The following is a 20,000-nucleotide window of genomic DNA, read 5'->3' as shown; positions in this document are numbered from 1 at the left end:
GTTGTGGGCAGTGGAGGTGTTTTTTTGTTGTGTTTTTTTTTTTGGTTTTTGCTTCTTTGAGGCTTTGAGGACCTCCTGGTTGTTGTGAGTTAGCGATCACACACCAGAAGGCACAGCTTTGTACCAAACGGTTTGATCGGTTATAGCAGCAGCACCAGCAGCACTAATAACGTATGCATTAAGGGGGGACTTCGGTGTTTAATTTTGTTTTGTGACACGTGTTTTAACATTTTTCCCTGAAAGCTGATCCTTTCAATAACATTATGTAAATGTTTTGGATAAATCAAGGAAAAAATGACAAAGATACAGAATTTTGAAAATCCGCGTTCCATACAAGGCTCCATGCAGCCCGCTACTTTAAAGAGCGTTGCCCAAAAAGCAACGTTTTCAAAGTCGGTGCCCATCGTACCGTAAAAACTACTGGGCCGATCGATCTGAAATTTTTAACAAATAATCTGTACACTTTTTCTCAGGTAGTCCTGTCGAGATATCATGAAAATTGCTGATACTTTTTTTTAAACAAATCTGTAAAGTTCGTTTTTTATGGCAGAATCGCAAAAAGCAACACTTTTTCAACTTTTAAAATCTGCCAAAAATCGAAAAATAGGAAATTCAACAAAAACTCGCGTGGGCTACCTAGATAAACTTATAATCTTTCTAACGAATATCGATTTGTATTTTTCTGATGACCCATCACGCAGCTACGATGATCCACCAGAAAAAGACCAGAAAAAGTATCTTTTCGAAGACACGACTGCCTAAATTTGATGGCATGGATTCATTTTTCAATGAAGGTTGCTCAAAACAATACCAAATATTCTTCAAAAGTTGTAGATCAATATGTCATTTAGTGGAAAAAATACAGTTGAACGGTTACGTCACAAAAATTCGTTAAAAACGGGTCTTTTTTGGCCCGAAAATACCGAAGTTCCCCCTTAAAAAAAGAGACAAAATTTGCCGATTTTTCATGGGCAAACCGTCCATTGCACTGCAGAAACTAATAATGCAGCATCAATAATAGTTATCTATGATTCATCAGACAAAATTTGAAAGCTCTATCAGTTGAACTCCAATCGCGATGGCGAAAAAAGCGAAGCAACTTCGTTCCTAGGTTTGCGCATTTCAAAAACGGCTTTTTCCTGGCTCGTCCAAAAAGATTATCGTGTGCCACTTTGTGAGTGTCGGATATGGCCGTTTCAGTATCTGTAAGATCTTGGCACTATTGCTTCACAATAAAAGCATCACAAGAAGGCATGTTTCTGCACGGCCGACGACTCTGACCAAAAAAAAGCTCCAAAGGCTGCTGACCCGACCGAGACCGAGGAAAAAGTGACCACATCGTTGCGTGCGATTATCCGTGAGATCGGTGCAATGTTCCAAATAGTTAAGAAGAATCTGGAGAACATATGCATACATGTTAGAAAGCGAAAATCCCGGCCACTAATCTCAGAGCAGCAAGTAATGTCGCAGCGACAGCGGTTGCATCGCAAATTTTTCGGTCTCTTTGAATGAACGCGATACCTCTCGCATCCTGGATCACAAATTATTAAAAGGCACTTCATATTTCGCTTCCCGCACGAAGAAAGTGAGCTCTAAAATGAAATTCACTCGCACGCCGAGTTCCTCAAGATGGCCCTGCTGTGGCTAACAATTAGCTGCCCTTCTTTAACTCCATTAACTGGTCGTGATCGGGAAAATTTCTGACCTCCACCAGATCTGGCCAGAAACGATACTCGAAGCGATCGTTAGACGAAATGGAGTGGCTGAGTATTAATGTGATATCGAAGATTGCGAACCCTTTCAACGCCTCCCAGCTGTTGCCCATCGTTCATTTCTGGGCTAACTTTAAACGAATGATCAATTGTAACAATTTTATTGCAAAAACCGGAGGAGGAATTGATTGAAAAGGCACAGAAAGAGTTGAAATTCATGTGCAAAAACATGTTTTGCGACTGCCATGTCGAAATTACCGCCTATCTTCCAGAATCCTGCTCGGAATGGTGCAGAATTTTTTTTGCTGATAAACTGATAACCTCCCTTTCCACATGTAATTTACAGAACTCATTTATCTGTCATAGTTTATTTTTTATCACCATTCAAATTTTATCTCTTTTTTTTTCAAATGCATACGTTAGTAGCGCAGCATCCTCTCTCTCTCTCCCCGCCCCTTTGCAACGAATCGCGGCAATCGATCGATCAATTCGCACGGAGTGAGCGTTGGCGCGCCACCATTTATGGGCATGTCGCCGCAGTGCAGTAAACGGTGGCCGGCAGCAGCCTGTCGGAGGAGGAGCGGAAGGAGGAGAAGGAGGTGAATGGCGATGTCACGGCGCGGCGTGTAGGTGACCTGACAGGTTTGGCCACTGAGCCGCAGACGGCGACATGACATCATCTGCGGATGCGGATCGCCGGTTTGAACTCCACCAGACCAGACCTCGCACACCTCGCCATGCTCCCACGCTTGCCAGCCGCAAAGGGTTACAGCTCGTTTACCCCGAACCCCCGGCTCCCCTTACATGGGACAAAATGTGGCCAAAAATGAGGCAATCGATACGAATTGTGGGTAGCGCTCTCTCTCTGCTCTGCTCTGCTCCATAATCGGTGTCCTCACACTCCACGCATGGCCACTAGAGGATTAACCCACTATGGGGAAGAAGGGGTGGTAGCGAGTGAGCCCGTGTCATCGCCTTAAAGTCGGCCGGCCGTCGCTAGCAGCACCAGCTTTTTTGTGTAAATTTATTGCCCCCCCCCCGCCCCGGTCGAGCACCCTTTTTTGGCAAATAGTCCCGCGAGTGGCCGCGGTCTGCCGATGATGTCGACGATCGACCGACCGCGGCTTGGGCTTCGGCTGCTGCTGCTGCTGCTGCCATATGCGCTCTATGATCTCAGTGCGCTGCTTATGGGCAGAATCGCGATCCCACGCCAATTTTGTGGGCCACGACGTCGCGACAGATGGCTACCTTTTATGGTGGCTGCACCACCACCACCGCCACGTCATCTGGTGGTGTATGGACGTTAGCCTTAACCCTCGGTTGGGCACCCGGGTACCCGGGTACGTGATATTGATTCAAAATCACAACAAAATCCATAAAAAAAAAACAAAAAAAAGATGAGCACAATGCATTGACACCCCCTGCGTACGGTCATTCTCCAGCAAATATGTTATTGTTTTTTCGAAAAAATCTGTTTTGAATTGTCATAAGGCACTTTTGAGTTATACAAAAAAAATGAGCTTGCTGGGCACAATTTCGCTAGGAGATAAGATCAATTACTAGATTTGTCTCTGTGGTCAACGAAAACACCGCCTAAACCCTTTTCGATGCAGATTAGTGTATGGTTTACTCATATGTCATCAACATTAGACTGTACGAACCGTTTTCGAATCATTTTGTGAAATAATATAATGATTAAAATTGCACGTTAGAAAATATGTTGCTTATTTTTCTCCTATTGCTCGTAGAAAAGCTCAAACGTAATGAAATTTTCAACAAACTGTTGTACTTTACCTAATTAACAATAGATAATCACGTGCAAATTGATAAACGTTGATAAAAAAGTGTTGTTTTGTGTTTATAAACATAAACCATATGCATAGCCAGCGTGCTGGGTACCCGGGTCCCACTGGGCGGGTGTTAATTTCATCGGGCCCAATAATTACCTTTAAATATAAGATATCAAAACAATTTCAAAGCCAAATCGGCTTAAAATGAGTTGTTTTTTGGGGATCCGGAGTAATTAAAAAAATAATATAAAAGAATAATAAAAAAGATTGACGGGAAGGCATTCATTTTTTCGTTGAAACTTCAAATCCGAGGGTTAAGGGTTGGGAGAGGCACACACATGCCCCCCCCCCCCCCCCCGGGACACTCACACCACTTCCGTTCTCTTCGCTCATTTCACTCTCTCTCTCTCTCTCTCCTTCGCTCCGCCGTTTAGTGGCAGCAGGCGGAGGACTTTTCGCGCAAGAAGGAGATCCGGGCGTACATGTACAAGCTGCGCGAGCAGCGGCTGAAGGACTTTTACGCCAGCAACGACAGCAGCCCGCCCTACTTCCTGATGGAGAATGCGAGCGCCACGTTCGGGTTGCGCAAGAGCGCAGTCACCGGTAGCCACGGCGATTCGCTCGTCGACCAGAGCTTCGAGAGCTTCAAGACGAAGGAAATCCGCGACTCGGAAAGCCCGACCAGGTAGACCTATGCACACCAACAAAAAAAAAAAAAACACCGACTGAATGAGCTCACCTCGCGGTTTCTCGTTGTTTTCGTAGGTTCGGGAGCGAGCGGACAGCGGGAGGAACGACCATCAGCACCGGCGATCCGGCCGCTAACAGTAACAGCGGCTGGCAGGTCCGTATGGCGGAAGAGGTGAGCGAAGACGGGAAGACGCACACGGTGCGCTCGTCGGCGACGACCGGCGGTACGTATGAGCTGGACGGTGGCCACGGTACGTTCAGTGGCCGCAACGAGGAATCGCACAGCGAGCGGTACGAGGAGGACGAACAGCGTGGCATCCGTGGGTACACCAAGGGTGACCAGTCGTCCACCTTCGTCGAGGAGAGCACCGTGACCGAGGGTACCGATGGTCGGCGTACGGTAACGGCTAGCCAGGAAACCAGCACCACGATGAGCACGACGACAACGACGCAGCAGCAGCAGCAGCAGCAACCGAGTCGAAAGGAACTGTCCAAGGATCCGGAACGGGTCCAGGAGGCGTTCCGGTTGGCGGCGTGCGCTGGGCGCGTGATCGAGCGCGACGAGCAGCTGGTGAATGCGACGACCAAGATGATCACTGAGACGAAGCAGCTGGACGATGGGACAACCGTGACGACGCGCACGTACGCCAAGATTGGTGAGGAACCACCGTTGGCACCATCCGTCACCAGCAGCAGCACGGCCACCAGCACGCAGCAGGAGACAACTGCCACGGGCACGCTGGCCTCGAGCACAACTGCCAAGATCCAGGTGGAGGTGGATGCGGCCCACGATTCGTTCGTCCGGTCGCTACGCTGCGCTTCGCCCCCCCTGTCCGGCCGCTCGAGTGTCAGCCCGGTTGGTGGTGGCGCTCGGGGCCACCGGAGCCCGTCGCGCGAATCCGACACGAGCCGCCACACCAACAAACCGGACTACATGCGTTCGACGTTCACGTCCGAGCGCAAGCAGTCCAACTTCTCCGAGGAACAGGCCCTTGCTGCGGTCGATCAGTCCGCCCGACCGGGACGCCAACCGTCGACCAGCCCGGTACGCAAGGTGCCAACCAACACACCGAGCCCACCGTCACGCAGTACGTCCCCGATCAAGGGGAAGGTCCCCTTGATGGTGCAAGAGGATGCCACGGTTGAGCAGGTCACAGGAGGAGGAGGAGGAGGAGGAGTAGGACGCACCACCACCACTACGACGGAGGTGAAAACAACGAAACCACCGCTGGTGCGCAGCGAAACGTACGAGGAACGGTGCCGCAAGATACTCGGCATGCCAACGCAGACAACGGGCACGGGCGAGGGCGAGATGGTGGTGGAAAAGGGCGAAACCGAGCGGGCAACCACCAGCATCTTCAGCACGTACGACAACACAATCACAACGACGCTGTCCCGGTCGGAGCAACGATCAGAGAAGCGCCGCAAGCTGGACGAGGAAATAAAGGCGATCGAGGCGGAAGCGATGGCACGGGCAGCCGTTCGCCGTGCGTCCAGCGACCAGAAGAGCCCACCGACCGGTGAACGGAGCGGTTCACCGGTGAAACCGGTGGATCGCCAACAGTCCCCATCAGGCGCCCGGCGTGCTTCCGGTGACCCTTCGCCGACACGCAAAACGTCCCAGGTGAAACCGGCGCCCGTTTCGGCGACTGACAGCGGTCCGCAGGCATCGCAGGTAGCCGAGGAACTGGCCACCACAACAAGCAGCATCCGGTCGGTGGCCGAGCTTACGATCCAACCGACGGTCGATCGGGCCACGGACGCAGAGATCGAAAATGAAGAGCAGCAGGCGGGCAGCAGACGGGCGACAAACGCCAGCAAAACGATTGCCAGTGTCACCAGCACCACCACCACCAAGCAGATGCTGACGAAGCAATCGTCGGAGACGAAATTCGAGCGTCGTGGCACTGGAACCAACGCCACCGCGCACCGTGCCGGCATCACCAGCATCAAGAGCTCGTCCGATATCGATGTAAAGCGCCAGCAGCAGCAGCAGCAGCAGCAGCAGCAACCGGGGTCCCAGCGACCAGCAACGGTTACACCGAAAAACCACCACATCACGGTGGCCAAAATCAAGATTGATCCGGTACGGAAACCATCCCAGACGGCGACACCGGGGACCGGTCCCCGGGCGACCCCTGTAACAACCCGGAACACGACCGGCACTACCGGAACGCGCCACAAAGCGGCACCAGCACCGGTCGATACGGAGTCGGATAAGGAGACGGGTGTGTCGGATAGTGACACGCTGGAACCGTCCGTTCCGTCCGTTCCGTCCGGTGGTACGATCGAAATCACCGTCACGAGTACCGGTACCGGTGCGGGTGGTACCCGTACCGCACAACGCCGACGCCCACCCGTGACGGATCGTAAGGATTCGGCACCGGTGTACCGGACGACCGGGGCACCAGCGGCCCGTACCGACAAGAGCTACGCCCGTTCGGCCAGTGACAACCATCTACGCGCTACCACCACCAGCACGACGACGACGACGACGACGGCGACCCGCAAGACAACCCCGGCCGCGCCCCACGCGCCCACGGGACGCCGGGGCGTGGTGGAGCGACCGGTGAAGCATGTCGCCACCAAGACGATCAACCTGTCGAGCAAGATGGTGGTGGCGGCCGAGTCGGCCGGTGGTGGGGCGACGGCAGATCGCCCTCTCGATTCCGACCACCTGGACAACGTCATCATCGACATCCAGCAGGCAAAGTCATCGCGCGAACCGACACCGAACAGGCTCGTCCCGATACCGGTGTCGCCGGATGAGGATACGGGCCGGCCACGGTTCCCCGATGCGGTACAGGAACCGGACGACGAGTCGGAAGGTGCGGGCGCACCGTCCTCGTCGCCGTCGGCGCCACGCGTCAAGAACATTCCCATCTTCGAGGAAGCGACCAACGCGTACGTCGGCTGCGAGATCACCGAGGTGGAGGATCAGGAGGTGCGGGCCCAGCGGGCAACCCGCATCACTAACCTGGACCGGGTGACCGAGGACGACGAGTCGCTGCTGAGCGTCACGGAGAAGGTGAGCAAGTTCGTGCAGGAAGCGCAACGGTTGCAGGATACGGGCACGGGTAGCGGGCCGGATAACGGGGCACGCTTCGTCGCCCGGCCCCGCGATCACGGGGAGCTGGATGAGCATCTGCGCTCGGACGAGTGTTTGCTGAGCGTGTCGGACAAGGTGACGAAGTTCATCTCGACGGCCGAGGAGGTGAAGAAGATCCGCACGTCCAGCCCGTTTGTGATGGCGGTGGGCGGTGGGGCGGATGAATCGTCCGTGGCCGGCGGCGACGCGACCACCAGCGACGAGTGTTTGCTGAGCGTGAACGAGAAGGTGTCACGGTTCGCGAACCGTAGCCAGCCCGGGAACGACGCGCCAACGGTGCCCCGCCAGGAGCTGGAGGTGGCGAGCAAGTTTGCGCCCCAAAAGTCACCGGAACTGGTGAAGAACGCGATGAAGTGTACGTCGGTCGTGCGGTGCGCTGGGGTGGAGCACGAGGAGCAACAGGAGCCGCCGTCACCGGGTACGGTGGGCGATCGCTATCGAACGGTGGCCACGGTGAGTAAGGTGCGCGGTGAGGTAGCACCGGCACTGCGCAGTACCGAGGCGGTCAAGAAGGCGAAGGAGATTTTCGAGAAAGCCCAGGACGGTTCCGGTGCGGGGAAGGGGCGGGTGCCACGTGACATCCTGGCGCGTCCCTCGATCTGGGAGGATCGCCGGAACAAGGAGCAGCAGTCCCAGTCCGACGTGAAGCTGACAGATATTGGGGTGTATCGCAAGACCAGTGGCCAGCTAAACCGTGACGATGCCGAGCCGGATGGGGGGGTGGAGGAACAGCCGCCAGTAACGCCGGTACCAGCGAAAACCGGTGGACGGCGGGACAGTGACCGGTCGGTACGTGCGCCGGCCTACATCCGTGATACGGTCTCGTCGAAGAAGGACCTGTTTGAGAAGCGCATCTCCTCGTCGAAGCTGCAAACTACCACACACACGGCCGAGTACACGAGCCAGACGTCGCATGAGGAGCCGACCCCGGCGGTCACCGCCAGTTCCCGCAAATCGTCCCTCAAGCAGGGGGAACCGGGGACGCGTGCACCACCACCTGTAGCAGCAGCAGCAGCAGCAGCAGCAGCAGCGGTCGATCATGGACCGAAGCCGTCGTACATGAACCACACGGTCGCCTCGCTGGAGCACATCAACACGAACGTGCGCCGGGAGTCGCTGGATCATGGTGCGACAGTCGAGCTGCGTGAGTCAACGGCAACGGCGAGCGTACGTTCCAGCGGCAGCAGCAAGTTCGGTGTGGAGCTGAAGCGCCTAGATTCTGGTAATCGCATAACGGCAACCGCAGCATCGACCACGACACCAACACCGAAACGTCCGTCGATCAGTGCGACAGATGGCGCCGCTGCATCGCCGGTCGAGGAGATTTTCGAGCTCGACGTGCTCGAGCGGCTGCTCGAATCGGTGACCGGGTACGAGCAGCGGCGCCGCATCCGCGCCCAAATACGGATCGTGAAAAAACAGAGCCAGACCGGGGGAGAACACCAGCAGCCGGTTGGTGGTCGGCGCAACACCGGCGCCACCGACTCGTCCAGCCCAACACGCCGTGATTCGTCCCCCCGGAAGGTCCAGTCGTCCCAGGCAGCCTCAACCGCGGCCTCTATCGAGCAGGAAACGGTACGGATGGGCAACGAGAAGGCACCGACAACACCGAAAACTGTTGCGGTTGCTGGCAAGGCCGATGAGCGGCCGATCTGGGCCACCAGCAACATCCTAAAGAAGGCGTCGGAAAATACGCGCACCTTCAAGGGTAGCAGCACATCGACGACGACGACGACGACCATGTCGGCTGTCAGTGGAAACAGCAATGGCGGCGGCGGCGGCGTGGTGAAACGAACGACCACCACCAGCTCCAGCTTCCGACAGCAGCACCAGCAGCAACAGCAGAAACCGGAAGCGAAATCAGAACCGAAGGGCACCACGGATTGCATCACCTCGAGCTACGGTGTTGGGCCAACGGACGAGAACGGGCTGCCGTTGTTCGGGATCCGGGCACTGAAGAAGCAGAAGGCGGCTGCGAACGGTACAGTGACAACCGAGGGAACGATCCTCACCGAGACACTCTACTCGGAGAACGGTGGCCCGGTAGTGGGTGAGCGGACACGTACGGACTACGCCACCATTCCGGTGGCCAGCGAATCGGGAACATCGGGTGCCCATCGGCATCCCGGGACCGGTCTGATGGCCATCAGCACTCGAAAGGAGAAGATTGGTGGTGGTGGTGGTGGTGGTGGTGGTGGTGGGACCGAGTTGACGGATGGTGTCCAGCCGGTGCCCGTCCTTCCGGAGCCCAAGATTGTCCGCAAGGGTTCGGTCAAGGAGCTGAAGGAACGGTTCGTCCACCTGGACAACGCGCAGCAGCGAGAGCAGCCCAAGGTTGGATTGACCATGCGTACGGCCGGGTCGCAGTCCCATACCACCGGGCAGTCCAGCCGGGCGTCCACACCGGCCGCCGGGTCGTACGATGAGACGTGCTACGAGGACGTGCACCAGGGAACCGCACGCTCTTTCCTCAACGACACGTCCAAGGTGACCGACGTGCAGGATGTACTCGAGCGTATGCGCAACGCGGACAACGGTAAGGCACGATCACTCTCTCTCTCTCTCCCTCTCTCCGTCTCTCCGTTTGCTAATACATCCCTCTCTCTCTCTCTCTCTCTCTCTCTGGACGCCATTTTATAGTGATCGAGTCCGGCGATACGGCCGAGGAGCGAGAGGCACGGGCCCTGCTCAACAAGTTTCTCGGCGCATCCGTGCTGATGAGCGGCGTCGAGTCGCTGGTGGGCTCGCCGGCACTACCGGACCAACAGGAACAGCAGCAGGACACGGTCACCAAGAAGGTAGGCCAGCCGATCGTTCATCTACCGTTTAACGAATGGAACACTAGTGGTCACATTGCCACTCTGTTGGTGTCTTTTTAAAGGTTTAAGTGTTTTATTTTTGTGATAAAAATTTTCCCAAAATCGAACCTTCAAAAGATATCGCCAATCGAACACGAAGGGCGAAAAAAAAAGGTCTACACCCACGGAAAACTGCACTTTGGTAAAAACCGGCAGACAAATTTGGCATTAACAATCATGGAAGGTATACGATCGGAAGGTTTTTCATTCATTCATTTACGCAGATCAAATTGCCCGTCAAAAGCTCATTTGCCAAGCGTTCTCTCCAGCGGTCCATGAACGACCATTTTGTACAAAGAAGAATGCCTGGAAAAGATCAATTGTTCCTTTTATTAAGGCTCATTAAAGTGCGGTTAAGTTCTGGCCCGACTTGGCAAGCTGCCATTGCAGTACAGAGATCATAAATTGCTATCGAAACAATAACATTGATTTCATTGCAAAAAAAAACCTTCAATTCATCAAATTTCATACAGTTTTGTCCATTATTTTGGGCTATTATCGAACTAAAACTGAAGAAACCGGGTAAAATGATTAAAAATCAATCTGTAATGTACATAAATGGTGGGAAAAAGTATGTAGTGATAGTAGTGATGGGCGCACCGGAATCGCACCCTACGATTCCACTCCGATTCCACGCCTGCAAAAAAAATCGAGTCGACTTCGACCCAGATCGATTCCGGGAATTTCAGGGGGGGAAAGTTCGGCGCAGCGCAGTAGTGACCGTTCCTTCTGCTTTGGTACCAGCATTCGCCGTAGTTGTTGATTGTTTTGTTTTAGATTCCGCTTTCGTTTACGTTTTCGCCACCTACCTGCTACCTGACTCCCGTTGCTTAGTAGGGCCAAGGTCATATTAATTCCCTAAATAGCTTTGATCTTGACCTAGATCTTAACCATTAAAGTTTAGACAGACGCCACATGATCAAGGTCAGTCAGCTACCCACAGGGATGGCCGCTTCACAGATATCCGAGTCGATTCCAGGAATTGAATTCAATTGAGACTTGAGGGGGGGAAAGTTCAGCGCAGCAGTGACTGTTCTTCTGCTTTGGTATTGCCAATCGCCATTTGCGCTTCTTTTACATTAAAGAGGAGTTATCGGCTTTTCTGTTTAGGCTTGGTTTTTATTTATAAATTACGAGCTATTTGCTGCATTACCCAAATAACTCTCGTTGTTTAATAAAACCAAGGTAGCATATGAATGAAGTCCACAATTAAACATTGATCTTGAGATTGAACCCTACATTTCTATCATCAGAGTGGTTTTTATTTTTAAGAAAAACTTATACTAATCAATTAAAACATATGTTTCGGCTTTAACCCCCTCCCACCTTTTTTTTATTAGCCTCAATCGCTTCTAAAGTCCAACGCAAGTGGCACGTGGGCGACCTTTCCTCCCATTTTTGTTTGGAATCGTTGCTTCAAACTGTATACAATTAGACAATTTTTGTTCGTTTAGGTTCAATAATTGTATAAACAAACGATCAAGTCCAGTGGGTTAAGATCTGGTGAACTGGGAGACCATTCATTCGCCTTCGCTAAAAATCTGGTTAAATTGTTCCTGCGCCAGTTTTGAACCAAAATCGCTCCTCCGAGGGCGCTCCATCTTGCTGGAACACATCCTTGTCGTCCCGTATAATGTTTCACCAAGCTATGTTTCACCCTCTTTCTCTTAATTATCTGTTTTATAATACATTAAGTTATTTTTCATAGTCGTGTCTGCGAAAAGATACTTTTTTCCGGTGCCCATCGTAGCTGCGTGATGGGTCATTCGAGAAATGCAAATCGATACTCGTTTGAAAGATTATAAGTTTATGCAGGTAACCCCGTCAAGTTTTTGTTGGAATTCTTATTTTTCGATTTTTGGCAGATTTTTAAAGTAGAAAAAGTGATGCTTTTTGTCATTTTTCCTAAAAACACGATTATGAAAGATTTGTTTAAAAAAAAGTATACACAATTTAAATGATATCTCAACGGGACTACCTGGCAAAGAGTGTACAGTTTATGTGTTAAAAATTTCAAATCGATCGGTCCAGTAGTTTTTACGGTGCCGATGGGCACCGACTTTGAAAATGCGTTGATTTTGGGAATTTTCAAAAATCTATAACTTTGTCAGTTTTGCTTCGATTGACCCAAAAATTGTACACAATGCTGTGGAAAGGATCAGCATTTAGGGGAAAAAATGTGTCACAAAATAAGTGTCACAAAACAAAATGCAGTACCGAAGTCCAGTACAACCGGACAAGCACACCAATTGCCTCCCTTTTTCCCCTTTTGTGGCAACCAAGCAACAGACTGCAACCCCATTTGTCCTGCGTCTACTACGCGCATCCTAGTACAAAAGAGCTACACAAAGGAGAGTCAGAGAGAGAGAAAGAGAGAGAGAGAACTGTTTTCGTTCGCTTGACTCAGGGTCTTTTTTTTTTCGACACCAAAACGTTGCACTCCCTGTGTCTGTGCAATCTTGCATCTTGCGTTTGCAGACTCTGTGTGTGCGCACGTGTGTGTGTCGATCCACGGAATATATGGGTCAAGCGGTTCTTGAATTGAAGAACGGAGAGAACAGCGGGAAGGGACATTTGGCCACGTTTGGGTTATTCACAGTTTGGAGAACCGAGCGCACACGCGCCGCGTCTCTGTGTCCTTGGACACGGCCACCCTATATCGGCCAAGCGCGCGGGCACGCGCGCGCCCGCTATGTGTGTCTGTGAGCGGTCGAGAGCGGGAGAGCGCACCATATATGGCCATCCGCTGGTTGGCTTACGGCGAAACTCTGGTCGCGGTGCCGGCGTGGGTGTTTTGGGGGTCCACGTGGTGAAACCGTGAGCTGCTGAGGCGGGCGCATCCGGCGGGCGTTCGGATGTTGTCTGGTTTGCGTCCAGCGGGGCTAATTAGCCCCGTCACGGTACCTGCTGGTATCGGGGTGTCTGGTTTGGATCATCATCACCCACGATCTACCCCCCCCCCCCCCCCCTCCGGTCAGTTTCTTCGTCTCTAGATCTCTAGATAACAACGGAGACGGAACCGGTGGGGCGGGTTGGCGATCGTTTCATCGGGAAATCGTCAAATGTTTTACCGCCTGTCCCGGTGGTGCGCAGGCGCCGAAAGACACACCGTTGCGCACGCGCTCAGTGTGCGCACGCGGTGGCCTTGCCGGGCTACCCGGGGGGGTTGCACGAGCTGGCCACCAGTGTTGGCTCCGCAGAGGCCCGAAGTCCGGCATCGCGGCACAACCCAAGTACCACGGCGTACCACCAGCAAAGCACGCTGCTGCTGCCGCTGTTGCTGCTGTCGCCCTACCCTTTTGGGAGGATAAGAGACAAAAGAAGAGAGAGGGAGAGAAGTGAACAGTGAGATCGGAGCTACTCCACGAAATACCGGCTGCTGCAACTGCGCTGCGTCGATCGCGAGAACGCGCATCTCGCGTCAGCTGCCCGTGCCCGTGGCTTAGTGTGTGCCGCCAGTAGTAGCCAGCGGTGTTGTGCGTATCCGGGTGTGTTTTTGTGTGTGTGGTTGTGTGAATGACAGTGAGAGAGAAAGAGAGAGAGAGAGAGAGAGAGAGAGAGAGAGAGACGGAGTTTGGTCGTAAAAATACATTTTTATCAAACTCCTCGTTGACGTTGCGTTGAGTGTGCGAATATCGGAAGGAAGCGCGGTGTAGGAGCAGAGCAACGACAGACGTCAGCCGAGCACAGCCGGGTAGGCCCCAAAAACCCGAGACCGTGATCCGCAGGATCGCACTATCACGATCCCTCACCAGTTAGTTCCGGCAGCGTTCGGAGGTGAGGTGTTCGAAAGGTGATAGATGGTGATCTCCCCCCCTGGGTCCCATTACATAATGAAATATTGGCAGACTGGATGGTACACGTGATGGTTTTTTTGTTGGTTTTTTCCATCAATTCTCGTCTTCGATTCAGCTATCAATCCAAAGTTCCACTTCGATCCCGGCTAGCTGGACACACACTCCGGCGTGGCCGATGTGTCCCTACCTGGGCGTACCTTCTGCAATCAACCTACATCCGGGGCTGCTGCGAGTTGGGTGGAGGGCGGCTGTTAATTTAAACATTTGAAGAAAAAACAAACAGGAGACAGCAGGTTTTGACAAAATGTTTTGTTTGGCAAACCCGATTGCACACTTTTTTGGTTGTTGCCCGAACGTAAATTAAAGAAAATAATACTGCACAGCTTTTGACGACCAGTTGGTTGTTGAAATTTGAGGAGGACATTTCAATATCTTTCCTTCGCCGTGGCCTTTGGTTTGGAGGGAGGCGTGTTAAATGAGATGCCGGGTTTTCCACCGCTCCCTGTGCTACATGACCATTTTTGCGTTAATGTTAGTATCTTTTTGATGTTTTGCGGAAAACGATTTTTACGCCGTTTTAAGGGGGGACTTCGGTATTTTCGGGCCAAAAAAGGCCAGTTTTAACGATTTTTTGTGACGTAACCATTCATCTGTATTTTTTCTAGTAAATGGCATATTAATCTACAACTTTTGAAGAATGTTTGGTATTGTTTTGAGCAACCTTCATTGAAAAATTAATCCGTGGCATCAAATTTTGGTAGGCGTGTCGCCGCAAAGGTACTTTTCACGGTGCCCATCGTAGCGACATGAAGGGTCATGCGAAATATAAAAATCGATATTCGTTAGAAAGATTATAAGTTTATCTAGGTAGTCCCGAAGACTTTTTGTTGATATTCCGATTTTTCGATTTTTGGCAGATTTTCGAAGTTCAAAAAGTGATGCTTTTTGTGATTTTGCCGAAAAACACGATTTTTAAAGATTTGTTTAAAAAAAAAAATCAACCATTTTCATGAAATCTCAACGGGCCTACCTGGACAAAAGTGTAAAGATTATGTGTTAAAAATGTCAAATCGATCGGCCTCGTAGTTTTTATGCTACCGGATGGACACCGACTTTGAAAACGTGTTGGTTTCGGGAAACGCGAGCTTTGTATGAAACGCAGATTTAAAAAAATCTATAACATTGTCAAAAATATGTGTCACAATAGAAAATTAAATACCGAAATCGTCCCCTTAAATATTTTTTATGATTCTATGAAGGCGTCAATCATCAGAATCAACAATGGAAAAAAATGTAAATACCCCGTAGCGAATATTCATCGAAGGTGGTTCCAAATTACCAAGAAAACAAAACACAAAAAGATCGAGGCAACACGCTTTGCAATCGGCACAACTGCGTCTCCGCTGGAGCGAAGTTTTTTTTTGTTCTTCCAAAATGATCGATCTAGTCTTTGACGAAAACAGGAAAAATTACAAGAAAAATCATACGCCCTCGCCACCCCTTAAAATGGTGGATTTAAACATCTGCTTCTGTCCGATTCACAACCGGCGCTGCAACTGCGCACTGCTCTGCCATTTTTTTTTTGTTTGGTTTAGCGCGCGCGCGCGCCCGAGTGTGTGCCTTTCCAGTAGCAGTGATGTGAACAACGAGGAGCCGTAGAAATCCTTCGTACAAATTTACCACCATTGATAGCGCACTCTTCAGCGCCAGAAAAGAGTCAGCTGCTGGAGCGTACTATCATAGCCAATATCAGGTTCGCCCTTTAAGGACTCCGAGCCTCGTGCTCTAACTCAGATAAACAACAAAAACCGTTTGCTACGGCGCCCTCTGTCCCACAGCTGTCGGCTGTCGGCAGAAGGGAAGTGACGATTGGTGGTGGTGGTGGTGGTGGTGATGGTGTTCTCTGCCTGAGCCGCGTGTGTCGCGTCGCGATCCTAACATGGTCGCTACTGTTGGTCGTCGTGCGAATCCGCAGTCCGCCATTGCGTAATGAGCCACCTCCGACGACGAGCGGCGGGAAAAACACATTTCCGAGAGCATACCCGAGGGGTAGAGTATTTTTAGAAATTCCCCCCCTCGTTTCCCATCCCGGCACCGTTCAGGGTGCGCGCGCGGCCATCCTGCTGGCCGACGTCGACTGCTGACCTTGCGCCGGACTGTGATTGAAGACTTTTGGTTGAACTGGAGGCACGGACATCATCTAGCTGTCCGGCAGGACTTACCTAATCAATCACCGGGCGTTGTGTTGTGTATGTGTGTTGCGCAGTGAATTGCTAGGTAGTAGCAATCCTGGCACCGATCAGTGGCCAGTAGCAGCTGGAGAAATTTTGCGGACGACCGCCCACCCAAAGCCGGAACGAAACCCTTTCTTGGGCTGTGGCTAGAAGTTGTTTTAATCGATATTGATAAGCACTTTCACCGGTGCTTGCCTAGAAACTGGAACTCCTCAGAGGCGACCAGGGTCGATCAAATTTATTCGACACAACACATCAACTCAGTGCTTGCTGGTAGCTGGAGCATAAAATAGGGCCAACAGTTACGCCCAGCTATCAAGATCGATCGGATAGAGATGCACCAAGAGCGAGAGTTAAAGAGAGCCTATGGCATTCCCGGTGGCCTACGGTTTTTGTGCCGGGCGGTAGCGCGTTGGCCGGTACGCTGTGGGACTGCTGGGACTGGGTGCGCTGCCGTACCGAAATTCCTTTCGAAACAACTCATTCTCGATGGCCGGTGGGTTACAGGATGGGTAAAAATAGCCGTTGTGATCGTACTGCTCGCGCGCGCACTGTCGCATGAGGGTGACAGCCGAAACCGTGGTGCGTCTATGCACCCCCCCCCCCCCCCTTCCCACCTGGCACCTACATAGACTGCAACGCCACCAACGGCAACAGCAGCAGCAGCAGCAGAAACAACGAATCTAGAACTGCAGCCGCCGGAACAATCGCCGGTGCTGTGGGGTTTGTTTTGCAAAACAAAAGGAAGAGAAAGAGAGAGAGAGAGAGAGAGAGAGAGAGAGAGAGAGAGAGGGAGAGAGTAGGAGAGGGCTTTTAGAGATGGGTTCTACCCACAAACACACTCGCAGTAGCAGAATCGGTCGATGTTTTAAATGTTGGGCAAGGAGCCAACGCAACGCCGGTTCGCTAATCAACGGGATTACGCCCGCGTTTCAGCTGGTTCCTCTGCACACGTACAACTGCGCGCACTGTGTCTGGGCCGGTTACTATAAATAACCCTGCCCCCCCCCCCCCCATCGACCATCACTCTCACCGTGCCACCGAGCGGGTGCACCATTATTGTTCTAGCAATTCCTTCCCCCACCACCCAAATATTGCTTTCTCATTTTCTTCTCCGTCCGTGCCAATTCGTTTCCAGGTTTCGGTCGTGTCGTCCAGCACGCGCAACACTACACGCAACGCAGTTCGATCGACGGCCGGAAGCGGTGGAACCGGAACGACGACCAGGAAACTCACCGTATCCGTCGACAACCTAGAGGAGGTCTGGGACGAATCTGTGCTGAAGCAATTAGTAAGTGTACGAGCAGCAGGAGCAGCACCTCGCTTTGGAAGCGCTCTCCCTAGCGTACCTCTGTCGGGACTGGAGCACCCCGCACCCCGTTTCTCCCGTCGCTAATTGTTGTTTCTTCTTTTTTTCTCTCTTTTGCCACACCCCCGCGCAGCTGGAGCAATCGTCGAACTACGAGCAACGGCGCAAGATCCGTGCCCGCATACGTCAGATAATGGCCGAAAAAGAAGGTACCGGAACCATCCATCGATCACTCATCGTCCTTCACTCGGTCCCCTTTTTTTCCGCCCCTTTGTTTTGTCCACTCAAACTGTCGCCTTGGAGGGATTTCCCTATCGGTGCCGGAAAGTTCTGGGCCGATTGAACTGCGCTGACTGGCTGGCTGGCTGGCTGGCTAGATCGAACTCACCTTGCGTCCTTCCTAACGAGAGAGAAACGGAAAGCGAGAACGTGTGAGAGAGAGAGAGAGAGAGAAAGCAAAATAGTAACAGATTTTTAACCCTACATTCTGTCAGCTGGGGGTGGGAAATTGCTGCATTCCTGTTGTCCTATCGTACATCGGTGGTCCAATCTGCTTCACTCTTGGTTCACTGGTCACCTGGTTCATCTGCTTCACACTCTCGTTGCCGTCTGAAATAATCGTACCTATCGTACCCATACAGGGTGCGCCATCAGGATGTATCCTATTTTAAAGTTGAATAACTCACTGCCAATTATCAGCCGATTTTAAAAAAATAAACCAGTTTCATTTAGGTTCTATTCTATGCCATTTATTGTGCCATATTCAAAATATGATATTATTCAAATGAATTCATTCGTGCATACAAAAAACGGCCCTTCTTTTGGGCATTTTGCATTGTATTTGACAGCATTTAGGGAGTTATTTTGGCAATTGCAGCTCTAATATTTGCATTAAGTTGTTTCATAGCCTTCAATTTGTTTGCAAAAACCTTCTTTTCCAAACGGACAACCCGCAGAAAAAAGCCCAGCGCCGTCATATGCGGCGAAGGAGGAAACCATCATCTATTGCATGATTGCAGTTTCCACTATTGGCCGATTTTTTTTTTCAATGTAACGTGTGACAATATCAGTCAGCTCTTTTAACGTGAAGTGATCTATTATTAAAATGGCATAGACTGAAGTTTCAGAAACTGTCCTATTTGCCCAAATCGGTTGAAAAATGACAGAGTTATTCAACTTTAAAATAGCATACATCCTGATGGCGCACACTGTACACACACATACTCCCCTTACTCGCTCTCTCTCTCTCTCTCTCTCCCTCTATCTATCTCTTCTCTTTTCCCACTCACGGCACCGTCACAAGACTCCGGAGTACTACAAATGGCGGTCCTGCTACTGTTTCGCGCACAGCACACGCTCCTAGCGGTGAATTACTCCGGGGGTTTTTTTTTCTGCAATCCAAAATCCTCTGCACTCCCATGCACATATTCTCTCTCGAGCAGATCTCCAATGGCATCCATCCTCACGAAACCAGGAGACGAAAGACGCTGTTACTCCTTTTTTGCAGTAACAGTCAAAAGCATCCCCCCCCCCGCAGGCTTCGTATTCCCTTCGAAGGTTTCACAGTACCGCACGCCGTGCGTAAATTGTGTCACCTTTCGAACCTACCAGCGACCAACTGTCACACTAGGGTCCTAGGCCCGAAATTGGGTCACCTTTGGTAACCGCGCGCGTTCGCATGGGACCCGAAATCGGATCAGTGCGCGGTGACCGAACGGCTCCATCATTGCCATCAAGCCAATCTATTAAAAGAACTCCCGTCAATAGTTTTTTTTTTTTCAAGCGTTACCCAATACCGATCGGTGGCATTCCGGCATTTGTATCCCATGCTACCTTGAATTTGCCTCACTGCTCGTTCGCTGTTCCGTACTCGTTGTTGATGATTCCCGCGTACCCCCCCCCCCCCTTTTCTTGACGTGCGTTCAAAGTGTTATAGCGTTTTGGGCTTTGGATGTCGTCCTTTCCGTGTTGATACCACCCTTCACAGCATCCCCAACTTCGGCTCGGTTGTGGGAGGATCAAGAATTGAATCGAGACAACACTCTATTGATCTCTTTTTCTTTCTTTCTTTTTTTTCTTTCTTCTTTTTTACTCCTTCTTCTTCTTCTTTTTCTTTCACTTATTATTATCCTTTTTTTTGTTTCTTCCCACCACGTTACCGTTCCATCCGATTCCTTCCATTCTTTTCCTGCACTACTTTTGCTCCCCTTTTTTCTCTCTCTCTCTCTCTCTCTCTCTCTCTCTCTCTCTTTCTCTCCGAATCCTTATTTGTGGCTCTGTGTTTGTGTGTCTCGTACTGTACCCTCTCTACTGTTCGTCCTCGTTCGTCATTTTCTCTCTCTCTCTCTGTTTCTCTCTCGTTCTACCGTGATGCTTACACCAACCGATTCCCACATCCTGCAGCGTGCACCGATATCGTCGCTAGCGTAACCGCCGATCTGCAGCGCGAACGCCAGCAACAACAACAACAACAACAACAACAACAACAACAACTACCGATG

General features: G+C 51.4%; 1 protein-coding gene across 3 annotated transcripts in view; it reads left to right on the top strand.

Moving 5' to 3' along the window:
• LOC126579753 (mucin-5AC-like) overlaps window positions 1-20,000 on the top strand; it is a 44,421-nt gene that overhangs the window by 12,271 nt on the left and 12,150 nt on the right. For 2 of the 3 annotated variants that reach the window (XM_050243304.1, XM_050243307.1), the window contains exons 3-8: window positions 3,937-4,187; window positions 4,268-9,837; window positions 9,942-10,099; window positions 17,329-17,481; window positions 17,633-17,708; window positions 19,903-20,000. The exon at window positions 19,903-20,000 is cut by the window's right edge and continues 25 nt beyond it. In XM_050243304.1, coding sequence (XP_050099261.1) covers window positions 3,937-4,187; window positions 4,268-9,837; window positions 9,942-10,099; window positions 17,329-17,481; window positions 17,633-17,708; window positions 19,903-20,000 — 6,306 coding nt within the window. The remainder of the gene's footprint in view (window positions 1-3,936; window positions 4,188-4,267; window positions 9,838-9,941; window positions 10,100-17,328; window positions 17,482-17,632; window positions 17,709-19,902) is intronic. The other variant, XM_050243306.1, reaches the window with a different exon arrangement.

This window comes from Anopheles aquasalis, chromosome Y (assembly GCF_943734665.1).
Source record: "Anopheles aquasalis chromosome Y, idAnoAquaMG_Q_19, whole genome shotgun sequence".
In the NCBI taxonomy this organism is placed as follows: Eukaryota; Metazoa; Arthropoda; class Insecta; order Diptera; family Culicidae; genus Anopheles; species Anopheles aquasalis.
The sequence above is the reverse complement of the archived record's forward strand: the minus strand, read 5'-3'. Positions and strand labels throughout refer to the sequence as shown.